The 24,737-nt window shown below is 43.9% G+C and overlaps 1 protein-coding gene across 2 annotated transcripts; it reads right to left on the reverse strand.

The window, feature by feature from the left end:
- Positions 1 to 490: 490 nt before the first annotated feature.
- Positions 491 to 24,695, reverse strand: LOC124116576 (nitric oxide-associated protein 1-like). 2 transcript variants are annotated; one of them, XM_046477965.2, is made up of 8 exons: positions 23,544 to 24,695; positions 22,682 to 22,810; positions 21,419 to 21,586; positions 19,721 to 19,938; positions 15,736 to 15,867; positions 6,040 to 6,156; positions 1,552 to 1,669; positions 491 to 737 (listed from the first exon to the last, which is right to left on the reverse strand). In XM_046477965.2, the coding sequence occupies exons 1-8, from the start codon at positions 24,667 to 24,669 to the stop codon at positions 556 to 558; spliced, it is 2,190 nt and encodes a 729-aa protein (XP_046333921.2). In that variant the 5' UTR covers positions 24,670 to 24,695; the 3' UTR covers positions 491 to 555. The 2 variants fall into 2 exon arrangements, with proteins under 2 accessions (XP_046333921.2, XP_048249443.1); XM_048393486.1 differs by having other exon boundaries at positions 596 to 1,169.
- Positions 24,696 to 24,737: the final 42 nt, after the last annotated feature.

The following is a 24,737-nucleotide window of genomic DNA, read 5'->3' on the forward strand; positions in this document are numbered from 1 at the left end:
ATAAAATTGCTCTTTGTCTCTGCTAGTGCTCATTTCCCCCTAATATTCATAAAAATAACATCTTTTTTGACATTAAGTGACACTTTTGATTGCCTTTGTTTCACTTTCCAGCTTCTCCATACCCATCTCTTTTCTGATTATCAAAAAATCTTGGTGGTGCGACACTTTAGACAAGGTGTATATATAGATATATTTACTGATTACAGGTCATCTAATCAAGGGACCCTGAAACGTCGATATAAAAAATGAAGTGGTTGTTATCCATAAGAAAGTGTCAAATCAAGTAAATTTTCAACATGATTTCCTCCATTTATATATGTCAGAGTAGAAGTAAAATGGAATATATGAAAATAACGATGTATGGATGAAAGGCAATTCTCCATTTCATAAGATCACTTGACCTTCAGCCTTTAGGTATTTCCTTCCCCTTCAAGTCATAAAAATATATATGTCAAAATCCATGTTTCAGGACAAACACACATAAAACATGTTTTCCAAATCTTTTTATTCATATACAAAACAGTGTTCAGTCTATTGCTCGCGTAATGTTGTCCTCTATCTTGGGGATATAAGTTTCCTGGTGGAATATGCAGGACTTGACTTCTTGGCCCTCTTCCCCCTGAAAGCCAGGACGTTTGGGAGGAGTGCTGGTACCCTCATGTGGCAGCCACGCCCACCTGGGGTGTACCCCCGAAGTCTCACCTCCATGTCCCTGTGGGCCATCACAGACACCCAGCCTGAAATATACAACCATCACAGACACCAAGCCTGAAATATACAACCATCACAGACACCATCCTGAAATATACAACAACCACAGACACCCATCCTGAAATATACAACCATCACAGACACCCATCCTGAAATATACAACCATCACAGACACCCAGTCTGAAATATACAGCCATCACAGACACCATCCTGAAATATACAACCATCACAGACACCCAGTCTGAAATATACAGCCATCACAGACACCCAGCCTGAAATATACAACCATCACAGACACCCATCCTGAAATATACAACCATCACAGACACCCATCCTGAAATATACAACCATCACAGACACCCATCCTGAAATATACAACCATCACAGACACCCATCCTGAAATATACAGCCATCACAGACACCCATCCTGAAATATACAACCATCACAGACACCCAGCCTGAAACATACAACCATCACAAGACACGCAGCCTGAAATATACAACCATCACAGACACCAAGCCTGAAATATACAACCATCACAGACACCTAGCCAGAAATATACAACCATCACAGACACCTAGCCAGAAATATACAACCATCACAGACACCCATCCTGAAATATACAACCATCACAGACACCCATCCTGAAATATACAACCATCACAGACATCCAGCCAGAAATATACAACCATCACAGACACCTAGCCAGAAATATACAACCATCACAGACACCTAGCCAGAAATATACAACCATCACAGACACCCATCCTGAAATATACAACCATCACAGGCACCCAGCCAGAAATGTGCGCAAGTCCCTGACAGGCCACAGCACTCACCTAGAGACGACAGCTGCAGGTCGCCAACAGCTGTATCCCATCCAATCCCGGTCATGCGAAACTCTTGTCCAATCAGAGCTGGCAGGCGCTCCATCCAATCACTCTCAGGCACTGGGACCTGGTGGTAATGTAATGCTATCACTTGTTTCACAAAATCCAGGGTGCCACATGTACACCGACTAACCCTTTATTAGATGATGTAAAAACTTGTGAAGTGGCAATGTCCCAATTGACGTGCTTAGTTTCCAAACCCTGCTGTCACATTATTTTAATAGTATATTTCTCTGACATGTAGGACAAATCTTTCAGCAAAGTCAAGTATTCCTCTATTATTCTGCATCTGAAACCCACAGGGAGATGAACATGGGGAACTGGGGAACTATTCTGCATCTGAAACCAAAAGGGAGACAAACATGGGGCACTGGGGACCTATTCTGCTTCTGAAACCCCACAGGGAGATGAACATGGGGCACTGGGGAACTATTCTGCTTCTGAAACCCCACAGTGAGACAAACATGGATCACTGGGGACCTATTCTGCTTCTGAAACCCCACAGGGAGATGAACTTGGGGCACTGGGGACCTATTCTGCTTCTGAAACCCTACAGTGAGACAAACATGGATCACTGGGGACCTATTCTGCATCTGAAACCCACAGTGAGACAAACATGGATCACTAGGGACCTATTCTGCTTCTGAAACCCACAGGGAGACAAACATGGGGCACTTGGGACCTATTCTGCTTCTGAAACCCCACAGGGAGATGAACGTGGGGCACTGGGGACCTATTCTGCTTCTGAGCCCCACAGGGAGACAAACATGGATCACTGGGGACCTATTCTGCTTCTGAAACCCCACAGGGAGACAAACATGGGGCACTGGGGACCTATTCTGCTTCTGAAACCCCACAGTGAGACAAACATGGATCACTGGGGACCTATTCTGCTTCTGAAACCCCACAGGGAGACAAACATGGGGCACTGGGGACCTATTCTGCTTCTGAAACCCCACAGTGAGACAAACATGGATCACTGGGGACCTATTCTGCTTCTGAAACCCCACAGTGAGACAAACATGGATCACTGGGGACCTATTCTGCTTCTGAAACCCCACAGTGAGACAAACATGGATCACTGGGGACCTATTCTGCTTCTGAAACCCCACAGTGAGACAAACATGGGGCACTGGGGACCTATTCTGCTTCTGAAACCCCACAGGGAGATGAACGTGGGGCACTGGGGACCTATTCTGCTTCTGAAACCCCACAGTGAGACAAACATGGATCACTGGGGGCCTATTCTGCTTCTGAAACCCCACAGTGAGACAAACATGGATCACTGGGGACCTATTCTGCTTCTGAAACCCACAGGGAGACAAACATGGATCAATGGGGACCTATTCTGCTTCTGAAACCCCACAGGGAGTCGAACTTGGGGCACTGGGGACCTATTCTGCTTCTGAAACCCCACAGGGAGACAAACATGGATCACTGGGGACCTATTCTGCTTCTGAAACCCCACAGGGAGATGAACTTGGGGCACTGGGGACCTATTCTGCTTCTGAAACCCCACAGGGAGACAAACATGGATCACTGGGGACCTATTCTGCTTCTGAAACCCCACAGGGAGATGAACTTGGGGCACTGGGGACCTATTCTGCTTCTGAAACCCCACAGTGAGACAACCATGGATCACTGGGGACCTATTCTGCTTCTGAAACCCCACAGTGAGACAAACATGGATCACTGGGGACCTATTCTGCTTCTGAAACCCACAGTGAGACAAACATGGATCACTGGGGACCTATTCTGCTTCTGAAACCCCACAGTGAGACAAACATGGGGCACTGGGGACCTATTCTGCTTCTGAAACCCACAGGGAGATGAACATGGGGCACTGGGGAACTATTCTGCATCTGAAACCAAAAGGGAGACAAACATGGGGCACTGGGGACCTATTCTGCTTCTGAAACCCCACAGGGAGATGAACATGGGGCACTGGGGAACTATTCTGCATCTGAGCCCCAAAGGGAGACAAACATGGGGCACTGGGGACCTATTCTGCTTCTGAAACCCCACAGGGAGATGAACATGGGGCACTGGGGACCTATTCTGCATCTGAAACCCCACAGGGAGACAAACATGGATCACTGGGGACCTATTCTGCATCTGAAACCCCACAGGGAGACAAACATGGATCACTGGGGACCTATTATGCATCTGAAACCCCACAGTGAGACAAACATGGATCACTAGGGACCTATTCTGTTTCTGAAAACCCACAGGGAGATGAACGTGGGGCACTGGGGACCTATTATGCAACTGACTGAAGACAAACTCATACACACATAATCACTCAGACAGTCCGGAACATAATGTGTTAATGTAGGTAAATATTTTATGCCCTCATTTAATATGTTCAATGATCCCTGTGAAATATTACATCTGAGTAAATGCAAATGACTCGATATAAGATTTTGAAAATATTTGACAAACTGAAAGATAAATACTTTACATAGTTGTATTTAATTTCACAATTGACCAGTTTCTAGCTGGAGCTTAGGTTTGTTGTAAGAACGCTCCAAGGCTTGTGAGATTAAGGAATATCATATATTTATATAGTTTGAGTTTTGTTTGGAAAGATGGCAGATCTTTCAGGTTTTTGTATGGCCCATACTCTCTGAATGGAAATTCTGATGGTTTGTGACAAGAAGTAATTGTGCCAGAGGTTATCATGAACTATATGAACTTCATAAAAGCATAGCACTGTTCCACAGTCATGACCTGTACAGCAGATGCAGCACTGTCCCACAATCATGACCTGTACAGGAGATGCAGCACCACAATCATGACCTGTACAGCAGATGCAGCACCACAATCATGACCTGCACAGCAGATGCAGCACTGTGCCACAATCATGACCTGTACAGCAGATGCAGCACCACAATCATGACCTGCACAGCAGATGCAGCACTGTCCCACAATCATGACGTCCACAGCAGATGCAGCACTGTGCCACAATCATGACCTGCACAGAAGATGCAGCACCACAATCATGACCCATCATGACCTGTACAGGAAATGCAGCACCACAATCATGACCTGTACAGGAGATGCAGCACCACAATCATGACCTGTACAGGAGATGCAGCACCACAATCATGACCTGTACAGGAGATGCAGCACCACAATCATGACCTGTACAGGAGATGCAGCACCACAATCATGACCTGCACAGAAGATGCAGCACCACAATCATGACCCATCATGACCTGTACAGGAAATGCAGCACCACAATCATGACCTGTACAGGAAATGCAGCACCACAATCATGACCTGTACAGGAGATGCAGCACCACAATCATGACCTGCACAGAAGATGCAGCACCACAATCATGACCTGTACAGCAGATGCAGCACCACAATCATGACCTGTACAGCAGATGCAGCACCACAATCATGACCTGCACAGCAGATGCAGCACTGCCGCACAATCATGACCTGTACAGCAGATGCAGCACTTTCCCACAATCATGACGTCCACAGCAGATGCAGCACTGTGCCACAATCATGACCTGCACAGAAGATGCAGCACCACAATCATGACCTGTACAGCAGATGCGGCGGGGGCCCAAGGTTGGAGCCCTGGTGGGGGGGGCCAAGGATGGAGCCCTGGAGGAGGACTAAGGATGGAGCCCTGGCAGGGGACCCAAGGTTGAGGCCCTGGGAGGGGTCCAAGGATGGGGTCCTGGTGGGGGACCAAGGATGGAGCCCTGGCAGGGGGCCCAAGGTGGTGGACCAAGGATGGAGCCCTGGCAGGGGGACCAAGGATGAGCCCTGGCGGGGGACCAAGGCGGGGGACCAAGGATGAGCCCTGGCGGGGGACCAAGGCGGGGGACCAAGGATGAGCCCTGGCGGGGGACCAAGGCGGGGGACCAAGGATGAGCCCTGGTGGGGGACCAAGGCGGGGGACCAAGGCGGGGGACCAAGGATGAGCCCTGGTGGGGGACCAAGGCGGGGGACCAAGGATGAGCCCTGGCGGGGGACCAAGGCGGGGGACCAAGGCGGGGGACCAAGGATGAGCCCTGGCGGGGGACCAAGGCGGGGGACCAAGGATGAGCCCTGGCGGGGGACCAAGGCGGGGGACCAAGGATGAGCCCTGGCGGGGGACCAAGGCGGGGAGGCAAGACAGACCTAAAATACACGTCAGACGTAAATATCACATGCATTCTACTCTGTTCACCCTTTTCGTCCTTGTCTATTACTCCTAAAAGTGAGGCAGTACAAAGTACACAGTTAGGAACCTGAGCAGAACTTCATTGCAGCACATGAAACTTATAGTAGGGAATGAGATATTGTTGTGCAGCACCTTGGTAGTAGGTGTACACGCAAACAAATAGGTCAGGAATGTGTGGGTCAATCAAATAACAATTAGTGCGATTTTATAATATATATTGGCCTCTTTGATTAAAAATGACTCAGAACACTTACAGCAAATGCTTTAGTCCCGATCTTCTCTTCATAGAAGCTGTCAGCATCAACTGTGTCCTTCACATGTACAGGGAGGTCAGGGGAACAGTGCACTGTGAGGAATATTGACCGCTCACCCTGCAACAGCCACAGCAGCTTTAACATCATGTCCTTTTCATACCTTTCTACATATGCCTGTATACAAGGACTGCATCAGATATTACCAATAGTCAACTGGCCTGTGGATGGCAATACATTCCTAGTCCTTGTGAATTTAAAAAGGTAAAATTAATGAAAATTAAAAAACATAAATTAAGGTTCTCCTTGCACTGCAAACAGGCTAATATAATTTTTATCTTATACATGTACTGGACTATTTTGGGATGCTTTTTGGACGCAGTCTAAGTGTTGAAATGGGCTCCACACATTGTACCCATGTCGGGAATCCAACCAGGGTCTTCGGCGTGATGATCAAATACTTTAGCCACCAGGCTACCTGACCGCCCCTACCCAAAAAAGTAAAAAAGTGCCTGGACGTCAGTCAGCTTATACTAACGTACCACCCAAGAGTAAGTACATGTATATTTAATAAAAATTGTTGAAACGTTTTCATGGACAGCTAATCTATTCAACAAACCTCTTTTTGATCACTCGCAACTCGGGCGCCATATGTCATTGCTTCGTTGTGCAATCACACATACCAATTATTGATACTTCAGGTGTCATGATGTGTTGTTAATGGTTTAATTCTAACTTATATAAAGCTTGAAACAAGATGTAATTGGACAATTTTAATACTTGAATTTGAAAGCTCAAGAAGAGTAGATTAGGCTATATCTAATACAAGGAAACGATAACTTGCACAGTACAGGTGAAAGAAGGCATGTTATTGTTTTACGGTACAATTATAAATAATACCTAGAATAAGTGAAAGAGAAAATTACGAAAATGTGAATGACTTTGATTAAAGTAGAGTTCAATGTATAAACAGTTCATGTGCTCAAAACTCTGAACACATTTGTTTCACTTTGATCACTAGAAAACATACATCCTCGTCTCAGCTAGTATTCCACACTTGGCTGTCTTACTTAATTAGACCTTTGCTCAAAATATAGTTGTATCATGTGTATGGCCAGTCCATGAAATACAACTTTTTCTTTCATATTGTTTTATAAATACGACTTTAGAAGTGTATTTACACCTAGGTATGTACATGTACATTTAAGGACATACATGATAGTTTATTTCCAGTAGTCTCCCATTCCATCCAATTCTACTAAAGGAACAGTTTGAAATAGATAATAATCTTAGGTCAATGAAAGTAATGGAATTATTTGTCATAAAAGGAAAAATATATTCATGGTATTGAACTTCGAAATTTAACCAGCAAAATCTTTACTGTAAATGGTTTTCAGTTATTATGTCTTTACTTTTTTTCTTAATTTTGGCCTAGCTAAACTACAGCTTGGAGGGAATATATACAAATTAAAATGGTGAAAAAAGAACAACAAACTAGAATGCTTGGATTTTGCTCTTAGACAAATATTTAATTAAAAATAAAATCTATTTCATACTAAGGATACAAAACAAAGTAATTACTTCTATGTCACTGATCAAAGTATTTGGTATTTTAAATAATGCAGAGTGAAAAAAACCAAATAAAACTATATAAAACATCAAAACGAAATCACAATTACACTGGAAACATTTTGACATTTTTTAAATCAATTATCTATATATTGTGAGTAGATCTAATTACTTTTACTGAACACTGATATTATAAATTGATCCATTTGAGATTCTAATAGATGAAGCTAAAATATTAAAAATCTAGGTTGTTTGATATTGAATCCATTTTGACAGCTTTCTCACTGAAACATTCCATTCCCTTGCAACTAAATGCACATTATTTTCTTGAAATATCAAGCCTTCAAACAGATATGAAAAGCACATGTCAACATACCAAAATTAGAAAACTGCGCCAAATATTCTAAAACTGTTAGTCAAATGATAAGCGGTCTCATTCACTCGTCGGTCACCATGGACATTTTCCAATCGTGATGTACTAGATATGCTTTCTAGTTTAGTCAAAGAGAATATTGTTATTTGGAAAATGAAACCATGTGTATCCATTATACTACCACAACATTAGATCAGCGGTTTCATGTGACGACATCCACGTCACAACACGCGAGGTCAAATCACGCGCATCTGTCCAGATGACAAAATCACAGCGGCGGGAATCACCGACTGTCTATTAGCCTATTCAAATAAAATTGCAGATTTTAATGAAATAAAATAAAGTTTATTCATTGCTGACATTTCAGATAACATATCAAACAAGCCTGAAATACTAATGTTACTAATATTCCCGCCAATATGCAATGTTTCGTTGTGTGCAATTCATTAGCTCCTGTGAACTATGTTCACTGGGCCTTTTAGTAAATGGCCTAATTGCAGCACTAAAAAAAGTTATTACTGGTGTTGTTTTGCCATCTGCAGTCTATGATAGAATATGTAACTGTATTTGCAATGAGTAAGGATGAGACACATGGACGAACAACTTCTTTATTACAATTAGGAGCGATGGTTTCAGTGTAGGTTCTAACACCGTTATCAAGCAAGTGAAGTACAGAGTATGGTTGACAAGAATATATAGTGTTTATACAGTTGAGTAGGTTTAAGATCAGTTACACTGTATTGTTGTAATGAGTTGTGTTTCTGCATGAAGTTAGTAAGCATGGTAAATGAATGCAACAACCGTGTCCATGACACTTTTGGAGGAACATACACACAAGCAATGCAGAACTTACCAACAAGAAAGGAAATGTTTTCAATACTGCGAGATGACATTATGTGCCACGTTTGGTTAAGAAATATGGTACGGTGTCAAGATCTGCTCCGGAAACGAGGACTACCGCCATTTTCAGTCTAAATCAAAGTCATCGCCATGTAAACTCGAAAAATAATTTCTTTAAAAATCCCAAACTATCAAAAGGCACCAGTTCACCACTTGACCTTTCTATGTGCCAAGTTTGGTGAAGAAATGTGGTACAATTTTCAAGATCTTCTCCGGAAACGAAATGTGACGGACGGATGGATGGAAGGACGGAAGGACGGACAGCACCCATTCCTATATCCCCTGTCCACTTCGTGGCGGGGGATAATAAGAGTTGAAGACTTGCAATAGGTTATCATACGTTAATCGAGAGTACAGTGTACATCAATTATTTGTAAATCGAATATTAATATTAGATCTAATATCCATGGCAGAATGTTGGAAATACGAGCTGTCGTGTTATGATAATATATTCCATTTTCTGAGCATGTACCATGTACATTAGACTCAAGAAAAATACTATTTCAGCAAACCAATCACAGCGCCATTATCACAGTTTCAATGAAAGGAAAAACAAATAGAAATCGAACTTAACAGCACATCGTATCCATAAGCGGTTAACCCAAATACAACAAGAGTCATCAGAAAGATGACATATCCCCCCGGCAGCTGTCTGTAAAGTAACCACTAGTAAATGTGCAATTCTGTATGTAATGAGTCAACAGTTGAATGTTCTTTAAGAAGCATACATTGTTTACCCACTGAATGGTTTTCGAATTCTGGCCTGTAAACGAACCCGTTCCCCAATGGAGTCTAGGTCCAACTTCATTCCATAAAAATTGTAAAAAATAAAAATTTGTAAAAATAATATATCAAAAGGCACCACTTCAGTAAGTGCCTGATAGCTTTGCCAAGTTTCGATCAAATACACTGAATGGTTTTCGAATTCTGCCCCGGAAAAGGAAATGATTACGGACGGAAAGACGGACAGACAGACTGGCTGATCGCTATATCCCCCCGCATTATATCCCGGGGGGGATAAAAAGGTATTGCAGTCATCATTGTAGAAGTTATGTTGATGTTTTCAGTTGTTGTATTATGTTTGTATCGCGTGTACCATCGACAGAAACGGGGGCCGAGCTACCACAGGTGGGACCGACCTTGACACAATTTGTTTACAATATGGCGTTGTTTCACGTTAGATGTCGTGGCCACACTTTTGAAATCTCCTTTTGCGACGAACTGTGAAACAGTTAGGGCAAGTCACACACGTGGTCAGGTAGTTTGAGCAATAACACATGACTCATTTCAAATGAAAAAAGCAACAGTTATTTGTCTAAATTGGCGAGCATGTAGGACAACCGGTAGACAAGAAATCGCGGCACAGATATGATGCGAACGTGCCCTGTTGATCACTTCGGGCTTGGCCTTTCAATGTTTAGGTTTTGATCATGAACTTCCTGTCCATAAATATACACTGTACCACCTTAATATTAACGATCTTGCCATCCATATCTTCGATTTGAATATTTTCTGTAAATCAGCATCATAAACAAAAAGACAATCTGCGCTGTCGTTTTGTCTCTAGCGCCGTGCTAAATCGCCATGACACACAGTCGATAAACGTATGTAATACTTGAACAAAAAACTCTGTGGCGGACTTGTACTCTTACGCCAAAAACTATACAGTGGGGAAAAGTAAAATCTTTCTGACCAGTCCGATCAGATTTCTTTTTCAAATTGGCTGTCTGATTTAATAAGTTACTTGTATGTGACATGGGTGCATAATAATAAATTGCCTTCATTTGCATGAAGTTCAAAATGGCAGAAAAAGATCAAGAGGCGCGGTAACCACTTTACTAATCACTCCATATTTCGCACTGGGGTGTAGAGAGGGTGTACAGTGGGTTACAGAGGGCGTACAGGGGCATACAGGGGATGTACAGGTGGTTACAGAGGGTGTACAGGTGGTTACAGAGGGTGTACAGGGGATTACAGAGGGTGTACAGGTGGTTACAGAGGGTGTACAGGTGGTTACAGAGGGTGTACAGGGGATTACAGAGGGTGTACAGGTGGTTACAGAGGGTGTACAGGTGGTTACAGAGGGTGTACAGGGGCATACAGGGGATTACAGAGGGTGTACAGGGGATTACAGAGGGTGTACAGGGGATTACAGAGGGTGTACAGGTGGTTACAGAGGGTGTACAGGGGATTACAGAGGGTGTACAGGTGGTTACAGAGGGTGTACAGGGGATTACAGAGGGTGTACAGGTGGTTACAGAGGGTGTACAGGTGGTTACAGAGGGTGTACAGGGGATTACAGAGGGTGTACAGAGGGTGTACAGGGTTGTACAGATGGTTACAGGGGGTGTACAGGGATGTACAGGTGGTTACAGAGGGTGTACAGGTGGTTACAGAGGATGTACAGGTGGTTACAGAGGGTGTACAGGTGGTTACAGAGGATGTACAGGTGGTTACAGAGGGTGTACAGGGGCATACAGGGGATTACAGAGGGTGTACAGGGGATTACAGAGGGTGTACAGGGGATTACAGAGGGTGTACAAGTGGTTACAGAGGATGTACAGGTGGTTACAGAGGGTGTACAGGGGCATACAGGGGATTACAGAGGGTGTACAGGGGATTACAGAGGGTGTACAGGTGGTTACAGAGGGTGTACAGGTGGTTACAGAGGGTGTACAGGGGATTACAGAGGGTGTACAGAGGGTGTACAGGGTTGTACAGATGGTTACAGGGGGTGTACAGGGATGTACAGGTGGTTACAGAGGGTGTACAGGTGGTTACAGAGGATGTACAGGTGGTTACAGAGGGTGTACAGGTGGTTACAGAGGATGTACAGGTGGTTACAGAGGGTGTACAGGGGCATACAGGGGATTACAGAGGGTGTACAGGGGATTACAGAGGGTGTACAGGGGATTACAGAGGGTGTACAGGTGGTTACAGAGGGTGTACAGGGGCATACAGGGGATTACAGAGGGTGTACAGGGTTGTACAGATGGTTACAGGGGGTGTACAGGGATGTACAGGTGGTTACAGAGGGTGTACAGGTGGTTACAGAGGATGTACAGGTGGTGTACAGGTGGTTACAGAGGGTGTACAGGTGGTTACAGAGGGTGTACAGGTGGTTACAGAGGATGTACAGGTGGTTACAGAGGGTGTACAGGTGGTTACAGAGGGTGTACAGGTGGTTACAGAGGATGTACAGGTGGTTACAGAGGGTGTACAGGTGGTTACAGAGGGTGTACAGGGGATTACAGAGGGTGTACAGGTGGTTACAGAGGGTGTACAGGGGATTACAGAGGATGTACAGGTGGTTACAGAGGGTGTACAGGTGGTTACAGGGGGTGTACAGGTGGTTACAGGGGGCATACAGGGGATGTACAGGTGGTTACAGAGGGTGTACAGGTGGTTACAGAGGGTGTACAGGTGGTTACAGAGGGTGTACAGGGAATACAGAGGGTGTACAGGGGATGTACAGGTGGTTACAGAGGGTGTACAGGGGATTACAGAGGGTGTACAGGGGATTACAGAGGGTGTACAGGGGATGTACAGGTGGTTACAGAGGGTGTACAGGGGATTACAGAGGGTGTACAGGGGATTACAGAGGGTGTACAGGTGGTTACAGAGGGTGTACAGGGGATTACAGAGGATGTACAGGTGGTTACAGAGGGTGTACAGGGGATTACAGAGGGTGTACAGGTGGTTACAGAGGGTGTACAGGTGGTTACAGAGGGTGTACAGGGGATTACAGAGGGTGTACAGGTGGTTACAGAGGGTGTACAGGGGATTACAGAGGGTGTACAGGTGGTTACAGAGGGTGTACAGGGGATTACAGAGGATGTACAGGTGGTTACAGAGGGTGTACAGGTGGTTATAGGGGGTGTACAGGTGGTTACAGGGGGCATACAGGGGATGTACAGGTGGTTACAGAGGGTGTACAGGTGGTTACAGAGGGTGTACAGGTGGTTACAGAGGGTGTACAGGGGATTACAGAGGGTGTACAGGGGATGTACAGGTGGTTACAGGGGGCATACAGAGGGTGTACAGGTGGTTACAGAGGGTGTACAGGTGGTTACAGAGGGTGTACAGGGGTTACAGAGGGTGTACAGGGGATTACAGAGGGTGTACAGGTGGTTACAGAGGGTGTACAGGGGATTACAGAGGGTGTACAGGGGATTACAGAGGGTGTACAGGGGATTACAGAGGGTGTACAGGGGCATACAGGGGGTTACAGAGGGTGTACAGGGGTGTACAGGTGGTTACAGAGGGTGTACAGGGGATTACAGAGGGTGTACAGGGGATTACAGAGGGTGTACAGGGGCATACAGGGGTTACAGGGGGTGTACAGGGGATGTACAGGTGGTTAAAGAGGGTTACAGGGGATTACAGAGGGTGTGCAGGGGCAAACAGGGGGTGTACAGGGGTATACAGGGGGTGTACAGGGGTATACAAAGGTACAGGAGGTGTACAAGGGCGTACAGGGGGTGTACAGGGTGTACAAGGGCATACAGGGGTGTACAGGGGTCATACAAGGGGCGTACAGGGGATGTACAGGGGTCATACAGGGGTGTACAAGGGCATACAGGGTGTACAAGGGCATACAGGGGTCATACAAGGGGCGTACAGGGGTCATACAGGGGATGTACAGGGGCATACAGGGGTGTACAAGGGCATACAGGGGGTGTACAGGGGTATACAAAGGTACAGGAGGTGTACAAGGGCGTACAGGGGGTGTACAGGGTGTACAAGGGCATACAGGGGTGTACAGGGGTCATACAAGGGGCGTACAGGGGATGTACAGGGGTCATACAGGGGTGTACAAGGGCATACAGGGTGTACAAGGGCATACAGGGGTCATACAAGGGGCGTACAGGGGTCATACAGGGGATGTACAGGGGCATACAGGGGTGTACAAGGGCATACAGGGGGTGTACAGGGATGTACAGGGGGTGTACAGGGGGTGTACAAGGGCATACAGGGGGTGTACAGGGGTGTACAAGGGCATACAGGGGGTGTACAGGGGGTGTACAGGGGTTGTACAGGGGTCGTACAGGGGGTGTACAGGGGGTGTACAGGGGTCATACAGGGGGTGTACAGGGGTCGTACAGGGGGTGTACAGGGGTTGTACAGGGGGTGTACAGGGGTCATACAGGGGGTGTACAGGGGTCATACAGGGGGTGTACAAGGGTCATACAGGGGGTGTACAGGGGTCATACAGGGGGTGTACAGGGGTCATACAGGGGTCATACAGGGGGTGTACAGGGGTCATACAGGGGGTGTACAGGGGTCATACAGGGGGTGTACAGGGGGTGTACAGGGGTCATACAGGGGGTGTACAGGGGGCGTACAGGGGGTGTACAGGGGTCATACAGGGGGTGTACAGGGGTCGTACAGGGGGTGTACAGGGGTCATACAAGGGGCGTACAGGGGATGTACAGGGGTCATACAGGGGATGTACAGGGGCATACAGGGGTGTACAAGGGCATACAGGGGATGTACAGGGATGTACAGGGGTCATACAGGGGTCATACAGGGGTCGTACAGGGGGTGTACAGGGGTCATACAGGGGTCGTACAGGGGGTGTACAGGGGTCATACAGGGGGTGTACAGGGGTCATACAGGGGGTGTACAGGGTCATACAGGGGGTGTACAAGGGCATACAGGGGATGTACAGGGGTGTACAGGGGTCGTACAGAGGGTGTACAGGGGGTGTACAGGGGTCATACAGGGGGTGTACAGGGGTCATACAGGGGGTGTACAGGGGTCATACAGCGGGTGTACAGGGGTCATACAGGGGTCATACAGGGGGTGTACAGGGGTCATACAGGGGTGTACAGGGGTCATACAGGGGTCATACAGGGGGTGTACAGGGGTCATACAGGGGGTGTACAGGGGGTGTACAGGGGTCATAGAGGGGTCATACAGGGGTCATACAGGGGGTGTACAGGGGGTGTACAGGGGTCATACAGGGGGTGTAGAGAGGGTGTACAGGGATGTACAGGGGGTGTTGAGAGGGTGTACAGGGGCATACAGGGGGTGTACAGGGTGTGTGCAGAAGGTGTAGAGAGGGTGAAGAGATAATTATTGATAAATATCGGAGAAGTAACTTCAAGGGAAATATGTAAGAAAGTCCCTGAAAGAAATCTACATACCGGGTATTTCACAGCAGTGGTGAGCAGTGACACATTTCTGCATACATTACTTTGTTGACGTTTTCGACAATTGACATTATTGACAATAACAAGTCTGTTTCAGTAAATCTAAACTTTATTTCATCACAATAGTTTATGTAAGTTATTATCAATTTCATATCGATAATTGTTAATATTTCATCACAATCTTTTTAGCCAGCCCTACTGATCATGGCATAAAAATACTACAAAGTTATGTTATTGAGTTTTGTTTAACCGAATGACCGGTAGAGTGGAAAATGTGTGTACAGCTGATTGCTATTTCTGGCTTAGTTTACGAGAAAAATTACACGGCATTCTTAATTCCTGCATATGAAAAATCAATACCTAGCAGAACAGGAAATTCAACTTAATGGTAAATCAGGTTCATGTCTTATCACAAATTTCACAGGAAGGGAAACGATGCAGTTTTTTTAATACTCGAAAAATCATATGCATAATATAATAGAGGTCATTTTTGCCTCTTTACAATTTGGGTAGGGGAGGTAACTCTGGTCAGTTGACAAGGGATTCAGCTATCCCGAAATTTGTTTATCTGGACAATATTTGAAATAAAGGCAAGTGTCCGAAAAAGCAAGGTTCGACTGTATATAAAGATGACTGCAATTTACACATCTAGTTATCATGGTTACAGTTATCATGTCATATAGTACAAGGTGAGTATCTCACCTGACAATAGTCAATCCTGCTGAGGCCTGAGACAAACAGCGTCTGTGACTGGTTCAGGACAAACACGCGTGGTGCTGACACCACCTTGTGAAGGATGACTTTCAACTCCTCTGGGGTCAGCAGGGTCAGAATCTACAGGGTCAGGAGTGGACAAACAAGACTTCAATAAATCCACAATGGATAATCTTCACATTTGGCCACGACTTTGAAAATTCAAGGTGTAAGAAATGTTAACGACCAAATCACTTTGGTAGGCCAAAATAATCACACACAAAAATAAATGAGGGGGATGACACTGTTTGCATTACTTTGGTGTCATGGGGAGTGTCATGAAGAAAAGGGACAAGGTTAAAAAAAGGGCCTTGACCTTTAGCATAGAGACACTATGTGCATAATAAACAGGTGGTTGTCTGTCAAAACTGAGGCAAACAAGGACACAACCTGTCGGGGATAGAACATGTACAAAGTCCTGTACAAGGATTTCAGTCTTTCAGAGATCTGTCATTTCTTAAGGCAGACAGAGTAATCTCCCTTATGTGTGACTGGCTGCTCTTGAAACAAGATTATTACACAAAGTATATACACATCAGGGTTTGGACGAGTCCAAATTTACTACCAAGCTACACATCCCTCTATTACCCGACCCTACCCCCCTATTACCCGACCCTACCCGGGTACCCACTGTAGGTCTCAAGAGATACAAAATGTCCGATTTACAGCACTTGCAAAACGTATTTAGATACACGTATAAAACAATCTGGTCATGCATACACTGAAGTTGACTTAAGTTATATCTTTAACCATATGAAAAGTCAGAAGGAATGGGTGCATAGTCATAAAAGAAATGCGAACATTGGTGACTTGCTGTGTAACCATAAAGTTCTAGATAATTTTTGTCGTTAAACTATATATCACATGACTAACCACGGGTCCAGGTAGTCCTGTGGGTACCCAGGTCCTACTCAGTACCCACCCGACCCGGGTACCCGAGTTACCCGTCCCAGCCCTAGTACACACAGACACATCACACACATCCTCTCCTATAGAGCTTGTCAATTGTCAATGTTACTTCAGGTGTGCCGTGATCCCCCAGCAGCAACTGGGTATCTGAATGAGGTGGCAATGACAAACCTTCAAGGGGCTTAACCAGCAGCTTGAGTCCTACACTCCGCATGGCGCAGAGAATGTATTTCAAGAGCATATCGATCTGTTGACTGTGGTATTAGTATCAGGTACTTTGGCCAAATATTAGTGATCCTATTATTCAATATTAGTAAAATCTACATAGTTTAACCTTACTGCTTACCTTATGACAGAAACAAAGCTGTGCGATAGTCTGGCTAAAGAAATAAAAAGATGTTTTTATCATGTCTGAGGCCTGACCCTACACGGCTTGCCACATGACTGTATGGAAGTGATGACGTCACAGATCTTCATATTCCTGCTTGTCATACGTAATTTCATCTGAACATATAGTGGGGAAGCAGGTCTGCGACGGGTTGGCCCTTAGACGTAGTAATGCAGTATAAATATACAAATGTAAAAAATATTTAGATTTTACTTATTTCTTTAACTTATAAAGCATAACTCCTGAATGCATTGTATCAGATGGAGGGCATACCGACAGATGTTATTCCTCAATATATATAAATCCTCATAACACAAAAAGTGTCGAGGAAACCATATAGCATGTCATCTATGCAGATTGGTAATACTCGTGACAATGGGTGCGACATTGGCGTCGGGGGACTGTTTTCCTGCTGGGCTACAATCAAAGGGCAAAAGCAGCGCATTCCCTCAACATCTCGTGTCACAGCTCTCAGATAATGGCTGGTGAAGACAGTGTGGGACCTCCAAAAGTATCCTTCAATGATACTTCTAATAGAACAGTTACTCTGTAGAGCCATGGTAGAGGCGACCTCCTTGATCTCGTGAGGATTGTTAGCTCTCAGTGGATCAAGGTTGGCGATCTCATATGCCTGAACTATGCTGCTGTGGCTTTGGCCAAGAGAAAAATCTTCTTCCTGGTGAGGTTTCAAAAGGATGTTGCGTGGTGGGACCAATTCAGATCCTAAGCAGTGGACGGGGCTCGAAATATGGCCTTCTGATCCGCAAGCTTGAATGAGCTTAGGAGGGCTTGTAGTTCCAAAACTTTGGTCATCTTACGATCCTCCTGAATTACCAACACTGAAGTATGTTGTAATGGTGCTGCCTTTCAAGTGTTGTTTGGTATGCAAATGAAGGAGGTACTCGGCCAAGAACTGAAGCCACGCTGTAGTGGGATCCTGATTCTTCTCTTTAAAGAACGCTTTTAAGGACAGCCACTTATTATCATATAAGCCTCAGGTAGAGGGGCCGTGCACTAGGGAAAATTAGCCTTTAGCGTCTAGGGCTCTCTTGAGATGAACCAGGTGTGTAAATGAAACCTGCCTGGCATTGGGTGTGGCAACTTGCTGTGAGGGTGGATGAGTAGGTTTGACCACTCTGGTAGGGGCAGTGGATTGTTTTCTGCTAGATTTTTGAGGTCTACGAACCACCCCCTCACCGGCAACCAGGGTGCTATCAAAATCTGACATCCGGGTATGTGCTGGACTAGAAATTGTAGACCCTGACGATCTACCAGATGAAAGAACCGAAACGTCTGAAGCAGGGAGTAAGTGTGTGTTGTTGTCCCTTGGTAGCGCAGGCACCAAACCACCATGCTGTTGTTGGTGGAGATGGAGAGTTGAGTGGTCAGGAGATGCTCCTGCCAATGTGATATTGCCAGAATGAGCACCTCCAACTCGAGGTTGTTGATGTGCCATGAGCGCAGCGGTCAGACCACAGCCCTAAGTCGGCTGGTCCTCTAGATGAGCACCCCAACCCTGTAGAGAGGAGTCTACGGACAGGTGTAATGTTGGTACCAACTCTGTTAAGGAGACATCTCCTATGACATTTGACTCTATTGTGGAAGCGCCGTAGGACGCAAGGAAAGGCATAGCTGGCATCATCACGGGAGCAGACAGCAGCGCCTGAAAGGTAGAATTAGGTGTCAAACTTACAACTGTGCCTGGTGCCTAGGTGCACGGGGGTGGCAAAGGAATGTCGATTGTCCCTGGGTAAAGCCCTACCTGCTGTATAGGGCTGATTCATGATGGCCAGAGACTACTGGAGGAATGAGTCCTGTGAGTCGGACATACTTCTAGTGTGCCGTAGGAACTGCTGAACAATATGCTTACGTGATACCTGTCTGTATCTTGTGTAACTTGACAGGGAGAGAGGTGAATAAAAATTACATTTTAAATCTGGCGTACAAACCAGACACCGTGGGTTAGGATTTTTAGCAGACTTTTTACCATGACAAATAATAAAGTGTGCAAGCATAAATTACACAAAGAAAAGTTGATGTTGTATTAGAAACTGACTTTCAAAAACCGACCATAGGTTTAAAGCCAAAACTTGAAGACCAAAGGTAGACACAACATGTCTATCTGGTGACAAGCAGGAACATGAAGATTCTGTGATGTCATCACTTCCGTTTGGTCATGTGGCAGCTGTGTAAGGATCAGGCTTCAGACTAGATCGGAACAACTTTTCTATTTCTTCAGCCAGACCATCGCACAGCCTTTTTTCTGTCATAAGGTAAGCAGTAGATGGAGTAATGCGGGGTAGGTAAAAAAAATTATATTTTCAATAAACAAATTTGTCAAGTTTAATAAGGTTTCAATGGTGTGGCTCACATAGATTTCACTGTACAGGCTGTCATGATGTAGCTGGCATTTTGCCGACTCCTCACTCGAAACCCAAAAGGCCTATATGTAGAACCAGCATACTCCACTCATTCCATGTATACCCTGGGACAAGTCTATCGATAATCCATATTTGGAAAAAAACCTCACAGATTTCTGTCAAGTGTTTTGCAGAATTTTAGCTATTCACATAATGAATTTGGAAATGTCAAACGAGGATCGTGAATAGTTTTGCTGCAGACTCCATTGTGACCCACCTGTTGCGGGTTGACCACACCTGGTGTGTCATACGTCCATCTGCTCTGTGACAACTTCCCGAGCACAGACATGTCATGGGGTTGGCATGCTCTGTTGTTTTGGCGACCAGACAGTTCCTGAAGGTTTCCTGACCTTGACATTGAGAAGCTCACAAGTTCTTGCCCTTCGTAATCCAGGTCCTTCTCTTTCTTCTTCACTTCTTGCTCTAAGCGGGAATCTGTCTGGCCAAGATGACCTATGCATAACTAGGGGTTTGGGAATTGGAAAATGTCTTCTCCAATAACAGTGGTTTGGACAATAACAAATATTTAACAGTTTCAATTATTGTGCATGGATCAGGGGTCCAGAAAATTTAAAATCCCAATCGGACATTTGCATTTAGGCCACGCTCCCTTCAAATAGCGTATTTTAGTACGACTTTTCACACACATTACAAGTTGTTACGCATTCATAATATGATGAATTATGAATTGTTTCAATTTAAATTATTTAATTCACCGGACAATTAATAACAAATAATATCATTTTAGATGTACATGGAAAACATACGTTTGTTTCTGTTATAATAACGATCTGTTAACGTAGTGAACGGTCTAATTAATATTCATGAGTTATATTCATGAGTCTGCTCAAGTGTACGTGTTGTAACATTTGGATCGAGACTATTATCCCATATTTGGTTATCACGTGACCTCACGGGAAAAGTTTTTTTTTAAACTAAAGATTATTTAAAAACAAGACAGATAATATAATCACAAATACTAAAATATCGTTGATAGCAATAGTTATTTGAATACTTTTTTCATCTGTACTTAATTATTGACCATAAAAAAATTTGATATCGATCGTCACAGAAAGCAAAACGGTGGTCAATCAAGATTCAATATACGACTAGCTAGTGAAAACAATAAAATCTGCAAATCCTCATTGTATGTCAACCAAGTGAAAGTCGTTAGCCACGACTTACAAAATGATCGTCCAGACTTTGAGGGTTTGGCAGATCCGCTCGACTGATCTGCATCGGTCGACTGGCTGTCGTCACGCTTTCGCTTCTTGTCTGAGGTTACGTATCGTAGCATTGTGAGGATAATGAGGTACATCGATGATGCAAGGTATTTATGTACAGTTGTAAACACCTTTCACTCAAATTAACAAGATGTTTCTCAGTAATTAATCCTTGATTAATCAGTGTCAACTCAGTTTATTGCCTATTACAGTGATTGACTGTTTAGACTATCATGTAGGTACGATGTATTTACAGCACTCAAAACAAACAAAGCTTGTCAGTGTAGTTAATCTTCATTGTGTTACAACTGCAGACAGATACTGCTCAGTCCTAACTGTTGATCATGTCCGGTCAAAATTTAAGAATGTCCGGACAATACTTTTTAAAATGTCCGGACAGAAAAATTTAAATGCCCGGTAAGCAATATTTTAAACCGGACATTTGAGATTCCAAATCGTACATGTCCGGCGCATATGACGGTTTCCGGACCCCTGGCATGGATAAATAATTCAAATAACATTTTCATTTCATCATAAAAATCTGTATCACCATGGTCACTAAATGCTAGTTATCACAATATCATAATTTTTCTAATGATAATTTTTCACTAATTATGTATACACCTGCCATTTTGTACTTTATATGTTTGCCACTGGCCTAGGAATGAAAAATGTAAAGCACATTTTCTGACCTTGGAGTGGGGCATATTTCGGCATTCCCTTCTCCTTCAATTTGGTCCTCTGCAGCTTAACCTCTTCCTCATGCTCTGACCTAGTCTGCTGCAGCTTCTGCAAGCGTTTATGGATGCGCCAGCCTTCGGGCTGGATGATGGGGAACTTCAGTAGATTCAGGGTTGTTCCTGAAGACATTTACACAACATTCAACAAGAAGGATATGCATAAAATATGAAATATGCATAAAATATTAAGTATGCACAAAATTACAAAACGTATGTCATATACCTTGTTACAAAAAAAAGGGTTATTCCTACAGCTTGTGAGTACCACTGACATTTTGATTAATGGCTAAGCCAAATGACTCCCTCTATTCCTTGAATACTTCAAATACATTCAAAGGATATGAATTAGTAGTGGTACTGTGCAATAGACAGCTGGGCTTTTCATTTGATAACAAGGCTACATATACTTCAAAAGCTCTAAATCGTCTCATTAACATAAGACCTTAGTGCTCACATTCACAACATAAAAAACTGAGGACATCCTATTTCAGGTCACATCAGAACCATCTTTCACCCGACCATACAGAGCATCATTTATGTGATCATGAAAGTGAAAGTTTGATTGTATTTTGTAATCATGCAACACATTAAAAAAGTAAACAGCTACAGGCTGTACAACTGATTTTATCTCTCACTTTAATGGGATAAACATCTGAAAATACTGCCACACAATCTCGGACATCAATAAGACATTTCATAATTATATTGCTTCAGTTTTTCAAATTAGAAATCGAAAACTATGTCAAAAGATTTTTCAAAGAGTAGTCGCCATTTTGAAAGTAGTGATGTTAAGCTCATGAAAGCTCTTTCTGATTGGCTAATGTTAAATTCCTTTTAGCTAATTCATAGTTACTTAACAAAACTCGTTGGGAAATGCAAGATATTATTATTTAAATATTTCCTGATAGCAATGGAGAAATACTGAACATGTTGAATGGTTTATGCATTAAGCCCTTAACAGGAAATGCAACAGACATCTGGAGGATGTTTAGGAATGAGTCTATGTGCCTCAATTCTGGACTAGAAAAATCAGGGATTAATATTATGAACAACGATTCATCTCACACATGTTCTGGCATGATGTCACGCAATCTACCAAGTCACCGAGTCTGAGTCCATTAAGTCGCCTTGTATGACAATCATCAGTTGCTAGGGACCCCAAGTTGTTGGTAGGGGACCTCACAGGGGCCCTAGAGAACAACAGAATTCGCTCACCTGGCCATACTGAGATGGTGGCCCGTTGAATGACGTCTCGCACCTTGGCCTTGCAGTAGTCAGTCTGAAGAAGGGCGTTGAAGACAGAAGACTTGCCCACATTGGTGCAGCCCACTAGGAACACGTGACCTGGAACACCCAAGGATACAGGTAGTTCAGTGAAATCATTTCATTGGGTATTAGTGACTATGTACTTCATTTCAGCTAAAGTTCATATACAAATGTAGTCAGCAATCAGATTTTCACGACCATAAGGGGCCGACAAATAAAATGAGTGAGTGATTATGGTTTTATGCTGCTTTTAGCAATATTCCAGCAATATCACGGTGGGGGACACCACAAAATGGGCTTCACACATTATGAACATAATCATGGAGAATATGTGAATCGAACCCACGATCATAGGTTTCTGACATAGGATACTTGTAGTCATCATGAGGATTTAACTTTGGTGTCAATAGGCAACGAACAAAATGAAATATTTGGTCTCATTGTTTATCAATATGGTCTCCATGTTGCCGTAGGTATGGGAGGATAGCCCTGTGACTTCTTCAGAAGGATCTCTCAAACATGACCCTGGATTTTATGGGAAGCACAAATATGGGTCCAGTGTAGAGAACGGATGCAGAAAAACTGTTGATTAATGCAATATTCCAGCTCTATCATGGCAGACTGTGAATTATATCAATTCATGACCAGGGCACAAAGATAAACAATCAGCCATGTCAGAGCCTGGTCACACAATTTAATTTAGACGCCACCTAAGACCAGCAATGGGATGGTGGTCATGTCAATCTATGACAATAAATCAGATAGAACAAATACTCATTACTGCTCATTGCACATAACCATGGTAACACACCTTGCCGTTGCCAATCCTGCATCAGCTTCGTCACAAGTTCTTCTATTCCATATCCAGTCTTGGCACTGATGAGGCACACATGTTTAATGTTACTTCCTTTGTAGTTGAGCCCAGCTTTTTCACACTCTTCAAATAAAGTCTGGCGGACAGATCTTAAATATCCTGCTTGGTCTTTTGGAACCAGATCAACTTTGTTACCAACAATAAACAATGGTCTACTTCTTCCAATATATTTCAAAAGATCAGGAAATATACTATTTGTAATATCCATCAGATCAACAATAACAACAACTAAACCTCGTTCTTGTTTGATTTTTGATATAATTTGTGGGTATTCGTTTGCATCAACTTTTACATTTAAACATAATTCGTGATGTGTCATCAAATGGCATCTCTGACACACTGACTGCTTTAGCTCATTTCTGGTCAAAGTTTTGAATTTTTCACTTGGCATATACCCAGGTATTATAGTGTCTTGACAGTGAAGCTCCGCACCACACCCACAGCAGGGAATGTTACTCTTAGGCACTGATGGATCTGGATGGCCCGAGATTCTCACTTGTCTCTTTGTACTTTTCCTGCTTGTTGATTCCGTGTAGTCATCTTCCAGTGTTATGGTTTCAACATAATATCCATCATCATCCATTTCATCATCCAGTTTATCCTCATCGATCATGTCATTCGATGACATTTCATATCTAGTTTTGTTCAAAGATGCTTCTGTGTCCAATGATATTTCTTCCAAAGCACTTTTAAGTTCGTTCCCTGAAATTATTTTCTTCTCAAAACTTCCATGTTTAGAATGCATACGAAGCTTATTTGACATCATCTGAATGGCCACGGACACTGAATCTGAATGATCATTGTACTGCCGCTTCTCTGACAGTTTTTGAGCCTTCATATTACGTTTTTCTTTCCTTTGGCACAGAAGCCGAGAATACGAAAACATCCTTCTATTCACTGAATGTATTTGCCGACTTTTTCTTATGAGGGAAAACATGACACTTTGATTAAGCTTCTGACACAACATAACATATTCCATGTTCCTGCACGTGTTCAGAGTTACCTTCTTTGAGCTCAGGAACGAGGTACGCTGTGAGGAGCGTGAGTGGTTTGTCAAGGACATATAAGCTGGGCCCCGCCTCTAGTATTACAATCTATGGTTAGCGCAAGTTGACGACGCGTATAGGGAGC

Source organism: Haliotis rufescens, unplaced genomic scaffold, assembly GCF_023055435.1.
Source record: "Haliotis rufescens isolate VD_foot unplaced genomic scaffold, xgHalRufe1.0.p SCAF_12, whole genome shotgun sequence".
Classification (NCBI taxonomy): domain Eukaryota; kingdom Metazoa; phylum Mollusca; class Gastropoda; order Lepetellida; family Haliotidae; genus Haliotis; species Haliotis rufescens.